General features: G+C 42.2%; 1 protein-coding gene across 5 annotated transcripts in view; it reads right to left on the bottom strand.

The window, feature by feature from the left end:
* Nucleotides 1-5,890: 5,890 nt before the first annotated feature.
* Nucleotides 5,891-8,134, bottom strand: part of LOC6048394 — a 242,647-nt gene continuing 240,403 nt past the window's right edge. For all 5 annotated transcript variants that reach the window (XM_038249625.1, XM_038249631.1, XM_038249638.1 and 2 more), the window contains one exon: nucleotides 5,891-8,104. In XM_038249625.1, the coding sequence (XP_038105553.1) occupies nucleotides 5,922-8,104 (2,183 nt within the window). In that variant the 3' untranslated portion in view covers nucleotides 5,891-5,921. The remainder of the gene's footprint in view (nucleotides 8,105-8,134) is intronic.

The raw sequence follows: 8,134 nt of genomic DNA, 5'->3' as shown, positions 1-8,134 counted from the left end.
CCCATGTTTTATGCTAAAAACGCTTATATACTAAGAATTTTGAAAATTCTACACTTTTTGTTCACTAAAATGCAAATATCTCGGCTTTGCGTGGATTTAAATTGAATGTTAAAAAGCAAAATGATCTCCGTAAAATTTCCTATAAGCTGAATGCATTAATTTTGGCTGCAAAATTTTAGGCTCGTTTTATGGAGTGCTTTTGAAATTTTTTAGCTGAAAAATACAATTTTTTCTCCCTAAAACGACCTGCTATGCTCAAACACAAGCTTTTATGGACCATATCTGTACAGGAATTTGTTCAGGGGACATTAAACTATGACTTGAAGCCCATGCAGACATGCATCGGCACTATGAGCTCTTTTTAACGGCACTCAGCTTGTTCTAGATGGCATTTTCGTTTAAAGCAATGTTATGCTTGTTGCTAGGTAAAAATCTCTTGTTTTTGGCTTGAATAATGTGTAGAAAACATTGGTTTATTGGAAAACCCGATTTTAGCTATATTTTCATGTAAATGTTCTCTTAAGCTCTCAAGAAGAACTTCTTAAAAGCTCTTTAAGTGCAATTAAGAGTTCTTAACCTATATCTTAGTTGGGTTTCAAAATAATCTCTCAGGGTCTTCGGGAGCCTAAAAGACAAGCGTAATTAGCGTATTCTAATCACTGGCACAACATGCTGGGTATCTTCTACGTGAAATGCCAAACAAGTTCTTCTAAAAGAGGAGTTAGAGCGGATGCATGTCTGAGCCCATGGCGACCAAATTTGAATGACTTAAGTATGTATTTCTGAAAAATACTTGAAAAATGCACTTTTTTCATTGAAGCTCCGCGCGCGAGTTGTAAACCATTTTTGGGATTTTTTATCATTCTAGGGGTGAGCACCAAACATTTGACATCTTTTCATTTTTTTGGGACGCTCTAATGATTTGTTTGATTATGAAATATCTTCCTGAAACTTTCAGGAGTGATTGAAAATCATATTTTTGATGGATTTACGGGGCCGGCATTTACAAAGCGGATTCAGTGGCAGTTTTTTTTGAACTCAACTTAACAACATGTTAAGGTTAACATTAACATTCCATAGGTCGCCTTTCCAAGGTGTCGTTGATAAGGTCCAGCTTGTGACGATGCACTTTACTAAGCAATCGAATCCAGAAGGGAAAAGATCGCCAGCTGTGTTGGTCCGAGCCGGGCTCACATCCACCCCGGGATTCGAACTGACGACCTTTGGATTGTTAGTTAGTTGGACTCCACCGAGACAGAGCCCACGGAGAAGACTTCTACACCTGGACTGAGCCTACGACCTAACATCTTTAGGTTAGACCAGGACCAACATTTACCTCCCCTTCCGACGGAAGGCGTTATATTTTTTATAATAAATTGAAAAGATAACATTTTACGGTGGATCAACTATGGTCCCCTTGGAAGTTCAAAGTTGGAACAAGTAGACTTTCTGTCAAAAAGGGGTGGAGTATTTTTTTACAAATTTAAATTAAAATCCATTTTAAATCTTTTGCGGTCGTAAAAAGGGTCAATGTACTCAGAAAAATAAGCTTTATCGTTGTGAACAATAATAGGTAGGGTAGAGGACCCAGAAATCGCCCACTTTATAGTGGCAATCTAGGAAATTTGATGAGAATTTAATGAAAATTTATGGTTTTGGTTCTATTTGTTGTAGAACGATGATAAACTTTTTGATTTTAAGTTTCCACAAGGTTTTTATAATTTACATGTTCATTTTTGATAAAATTTTGCGTTTTAATAAAGTGCTCTGAAGAGCCTATTTTCGCCCCCCTAATCCAATTTTCGCCCACCCTTGGAACCAGTTTTCACCCACGACAAAAATCAAGAAATTCAATGAAATTATGACACAAAGCTAAGCAAATATGGTCTCCTACTGATACACAACATGTTCCCGAAGCTCAATTTCATTGATGTGCACATCTCTTGTCGTAAAATAAATTGAAGTTCAAAAAATCCTAGGAGTTTTCATTACAGATATCTGACTAATGTTGAGGTTCTTTGTATATACTAACTAAAACCAAAACATGTTCACACTCTCACTAAAAAAATATGACTAAATCAAAATTTGTGATAGAACTCATGTGTCCCGATTCACCCAATATAGGGGCACACAGTTACAATTAGATCCATGTTGTTGTTGATTTTGTAAGAAGAGCTTTAACCCTATAGGTCATTCGCTCCCGAATTGACTCAATATAAAACTTCGAGTACCTCTTAAAGCACATGTGTAACTTCTTTTCCATCCTCTGCTTAATTTCTCCTCTTTACCAGGAAATTTTCACTACATTTGAACTCGGTGTCCCATATCATAGCTTAGGTTAATTTTTGAACTGACCCCCTTATGAATGAAATGAATAAAACAGATTATTTATCCTTAAAAAATAATCTAGAATGTTCCAAATATATTTTCAAGCACATTTCGCTGCGATTAGATAAGTTTTTATGGTAAACGAAAACTGGTTCTAGATAAAATCTTAAAACACAATACTAGATTTCGCCCTAAACGAAAATTGGATCGCATGTTTTTTCATGACCCCAGAAATCGCGCACTTTATTTTATTGAAATAACCTATGGTAAACGTTTAAAACAGGTAAATCACTAGATTTTCATGAAATTCAGACATACAATGAACTAATGAATTATTCATTTACATTATTTTTTTTGCAAAATGAGTTGTTTTCCTTCATAAACATTATTACCCGCTGTAGGCTAAATTGACAAAAAATATGGCGGCTGCAGTAAGGCATTTTTTGAAAAGCTTATAAAAACTAAATAAACAATAGAAATTCATCAGGAAAGTTTCAATAAGTACTAGAAATGAATGAATATGTGAACCTGCATAATAAATTCAACCAAAAAATGGTATAAGTTTGCTAAATACAGATTGAATCAAGTTGGGCGAGCAGGGTAGAGCGTCAATTAAAAATTCCCAGGAAATTTTCAACAAATTTCCCGGGAAATCCCGGGAATTCCCGGGAAATTCTAAATTAATCGAAAATTGTTCTGATCCTGGTTTTGGTCAATATTTTGCAACAAAATAGTATTAAATAGCAATTCTAATGGTCAGAGTAAGTAGTAAGTGTAAGGTTCACTTAATGCCTTGGCTGCTTGTAAAAAAAAACATACAACTTCAGGAAAATATATAAATTTTCTAAATTCGTTCGCTCAAAATATAACGATTAGTATTTTGTATTGATAAGAAATAGCCAGGTATATGTTTTTCATGGCAAATATTTTATTCAGAACAAATCTTACTGGATTAATCTCATGAATAAATATATAAGCATTGAATTTACCTTAATATCTGCTATTCACTCGAAATACCATTTTTATGTAATTACAACTTCCAGTTTTCAAATGTTTGGAGCGAGTATTTGAAATATGTTTACATTTTTTGAAGTAGTTTTTAAATGAGATTCGGCCTAATAAAAGACTTCGGTAAAAAGAATTTTCATAGAAAAAAAAAGTTGTTTAGTAGTTTCAGATTTAAACTTTACGCCCTTGGTACGCTAAAAAAATGAGTTCGCGTAAACGTGAACAGAGCTCATGCCAACGGGAATCAGGAAAAAAAAAACTATTCAACTTTTATAGTGCATTGCACCATGAAAGTGAACAGTTTTCTTCCTGGTTCCCGTTGGCATGAGCTCTGTTCACGTTTACGCGAACTGATGTAACTCAAGTGCTCTATAAATTTTTAACTTTTGACTGTAATTTCTCGAATACTTTTGAACAAATTAACCTAATAATTTGGTAATGGGAAACAAAACAAAAAAAATCAATTTTGTTATTGGCGGGAAGAGTTACCTTATTTTCAAATGATATAACAAGATTTTTTGCTTAAAAAGCTTACCAAAAGTTTATTTTTAATATCGTAAGTTTATTCATAATATCGTACAAGATCTATACCTAGTTGTGAATGCTTCAGAAATTATTATCATCTGAAATAAATCTTGACATAAAATTTTTAGACGAACTGATAAGTTCAATAAGAACAGTAAATTGAATTTATTAAAATAAGTTTTTTATTTAGATTTTTTTGAAAGTTTAAAAATGTACCAGAAAGTTGAAAAATGTATACTTCCTTGAATTTTGGGAATAGGGAAATTTACAAATTTCCCGGGAAACAAATATATTTTTCAAATCCCAGGAATTCCAGGAATTTTTTCAGGACGGGAAATTGGACGCCTAGAGCAGGGCGAACTGGGTCCTCTACCTATCAGCAATCAAAGCCAGGCCTAATTCAGGTGCCAAATGGTGCAACAAATGTGCATTGCATACTTTCTGGGGCAAACTGTTCATATATGCGCAGCAGCAGTGTATGTTTGCTGATGTAATTAGGAAAGTTTTATGATAAATTAAACGGTGTGGACAAATGGGTGGAAGATGGAAGTAAGGGGAGAGGGTTTTCACGGTGTAGTTCGAGGTGGTGGTAATGGCAATGAGTTTATAAATATGAGTTTTGCTTATACTTGACAGCAAAGGCACGTATTGCGATTATATGTTGTGAGAGTGTTTTTGTTGTTGTTGCAGTTGGTTGAAAAGGGGAAAAGATTTTTGAGGGGGTAGGAAATTCGAGGGAAGGTGGAAAACCGTGGGAAAATCCGAGTGTGTTTTTTTTTACATTTAATTAACAAACACAGAGTGGCTGATATTGAACAAAAGTGCTTGAATACTTGTTGGAATGATACTTTGCGTTGCTGTTTTTGGTTTAGTTAGTTAAAGTTTGCTGGATCGCTAATCAGGATTGCGAGGAGAACTGTCCAAATTCATGGTGGTGATTTTAAACACAACCCAAGCTCAAGGCTGCACGATGAATTTGCGCTATATTTGTCGCTTGTTCTAAGGCTAAAATGAGTGACGGGCGCCATTTTGTGCAGCTTTCAACGCCTTTACAAAAATTTATAAAACATTCTGGTATATTCAAACAAAACCGATAAAAGTCCGTGCAATTTCGACACTCGTCATACAAAACAAAGCTGATCAGACATTTTGTTCTCTGGAGCAATGCTCAAAATGGGAATAGCATCTGTTATCATCGACTCGATCGTCTGTTATGATCGTCAAGACGAAGAAACAAGACACACAAGTAGCCGCGCAACATAGAGACACATGCTCTTTCTTTCTTTTTTCTCTCTTTCTTGCTTTTGCGGTGCAGCGTGTTTACAGCAATCATTTGAATGCAGTTATGGGGAAGGCTATATAAATTTCGATTAGAACGGCTCTCCTCGCAATTACCAGAACTCCTTCATTATTTGTTTGTTCTTTGACGAATCATGATCTTTTTTTTACCTTAAGATTACATCGACACTTTTTCTTCTATACTGACTGTACTCAATTTTCTCGTAACACGTCAGTTCCATGGAATCATCACACTCAAGACATGTGTCGTACACCGACCATACATCCGACATCTACCGCGATAAAATTCCGCACCGTGAGTTCTATCTACACTTACACAGCTAAGGGGATGATCTTCGTGCTAGTCATTTTTTAGTAGTAGGGGAGGTTGTGCGAGTGACACACAGTTAACGATCAGTGACTTGTGCTTAATCCTAGTCTGAAGCTTGGTTATCTACGCTGCGTGTGTGTTTGGTTGGTACCGATCGATCGATCTATCTACCGTTGGTGGCCGGTGTCACCGCCGACGCCAGCGACGAGTACGTCGAGGAAAGGGACATGCTGTTGCTGGCACTGATCGTGGTCGCCTCGGTAATGGTATTTACAAGTGAGGCGGACGGGGTGATCGCGGGCGGTGTCGAAGTCGACGTCGACGTGGCCGTGGTGGCAGGGTTGCCAGCGGCGACGGTTCCCGCGATGGTGGCGATTTCGCAGCGCGTCGTCGTCGACATCGAGTTGGACGACTGCGAGGACGAGTTCAGCAGGTAGATCATAACCGTATGCTAGCACTTTGGCTGGAAGGTCTTGCGGTTCGGGAGCAGGCACAGGATGCTCAGGGCCATCACCATGTGCCAGATCGAGTGGACGATGTGATAGTTTTGCTTGGTCTGGAGGAACGCGTAGCAGACGAGGCCGACCATGACGAGGACGCTGCCGACGGGCAGGTAGAGCGCAAGGTAGCTCCGTGAGGGGAAACACTTCTTCGTTTTGCGACATCGGAGGCCCCAGCTGACGGAGATGAGACAGATGCCGGTCAGGGCCGGGGCTAGGAACACCCACAGGGACTGCTTGTTGAGTTCGGTGCCGAAGGCGAGCAGGATCGCTCCGAGCATGTGGAGAAGGGAGACGAACTGGTGCCGCACGTTGGACATGGCGATCAGGGTGACCCAGATGGCGAGCAGGCCGCAGTAAAAGTCGCAGAACTGCAGGACGCCGATCTTGACGAGGCAGAAGCTGAACTCTTCTTCGCCGGAGTCACACGCGTGGTAGAACGTCGAGAAGAACATGGCGAAGAAGTAGATGATCGACTCGGTGTAGTAGCCGCGGCGGATCGCGAAGAAAATACTCGGCAGGAAAAGTAGGTTGGAGAGCGTTAGCATGAGCGAAGCTAGCAAGATCGAAGCGCTGGATGGGACTTGTGAGTCTTCGGTGCAGTCCCAACCTCGGTAGTTCCGTAGACAGAGACAGGTTGAGAATACGAACCCTCCGGACATGTAGTGGTAGCAGCGTCCAAAGCGACCACACCGTCCAGCTACGCAAGGACTCGAGGATATCGTGAACACTACACTTCCGTTGCAAGCCGCGTCCGCTGCGACGCTCTGCTCCGTCGCGTACTTGTGGTGGATCTCGAACTTGCGTGCCATGTCTTCCGAGTGCTCCGTACACTTGGCGTCCATGATGCACTCTTTGATCTTGAGCGTCTCCGTTTCGTTCAAGCCGAGCAGACAAGCCTCTTCGCCCAAGCACTGTCGGTAGTACTTGGCCGCTGTAGCACAGGAACATGGTGGTTTCATGTCCAGCAAGATCTCTCGGTACTTTTTGATAAACTCTTTGACGCTGTCGATGATCGTGACCCTGGCTGCGGTTTCCGCCCCGTGACAGAAGATCCCCATCGTGACGTACCACTTGCCGGGCTCGGGAAACGGAACGTGCACCAGTCCCGTGCTGGTGTCCATGTCGGTGTTGTTGATGGTGATTGCGGCCGGGAAGATCTGTCTCCCGTACACGCACTTGTCCGGCCAGGTTGGTACGCCCGGCTCTCCGAGTCGCATGCACACGATCATCGTCTGGTTGCTGCGGTTGGTTTCGGTCTTCCCGGAGGCGGCGGTGGGTGGAGTCGTACTCGTAGTCGTCGTCACCTCCTCCACAAAGTCTTCCTGCACGTCGATCAGCTTTTCGGCGACGACCCCCACGTGATCGTTACTGTTTGCCTGGTGGGCATCGATCAGGGCACCTTTCTGATCGGGTCGCATCGCAATCGCGAAGCTGAGCGTCCCTCCAATGTCGTACACGTCGTTGACGTCAAACTTCATCAGCGCTGGATTTCCCGCGCTAAGGTTCAGCGTAAGTGGAACCGTTCCGTTGATGTCCGGTAGGAGATCGTAGTCAAACATGAAGAACTCCCGGTACGTCTGCCGTAGCAGGGGATACCGATCGAACGATCGTCGCTGAAGTGGCTTTTCAACCATCCTTGCAGCCTCACTTACCGAGTCCTCCTCTTCCCCTTCCTTCTTCACCGAGTGATACTCCAACTCGATCACGTACTCCAGCTCCTGAACCCTCACCGAAGCAGTCTCATTGCTGGACCTATTCCCACCCTCCTCCTCGCCCAAAAAGTCCAAATCTACGTAATGCCAGGCGCTCTCCTGTGGGTAGAACTCAATACTCAACTCCCCCGTCTGATTCGGGCAGATGATCCCGTTCTGCAGGTAGTCCTTGTGCGTTGGCAGCGCGTGAGCTTGCACGAAGAAGCTCACATCGCTGCAATCGTTGCACGGTCGCGTGATCTGCAGTCGCCACGTGACCACGGCAATCCCGCTTGGTACAAACAGCTTGTAGCTCGTCGGTTCGGTCTGGTTCGTGTGCAGCGTTCCCCGGTGGGAGCTCTGCGCGTTCAGGATCGTCGGCACGATGCGCGTTACGGCCATCTCGGACATGAGCAGCGTCTCGCAGGACGGGGCCAACCCTGCAACGAACCGTCAATTAGTAATCAGGA

Source organism: Culex quinquefasciatus, chromosome 1 (assembly GCF_015732765.1).
Source record: "Culex quinquefasciatus strain JHB chromosome 1, VPISU_Cqui_1.0_pri_paternal, whole genome shotgun sequence".
Lineage (NCBI taxonomy): Eukaryota > Metazoa > Arthropoda > Insecta > Diptera > Culicidae > Culex > Culex quinquefasciatus.
Note: the sequence above shows the minus strand (reverse complement) of the source record. Positions and strands in the feature narration are given on the sequence as shown.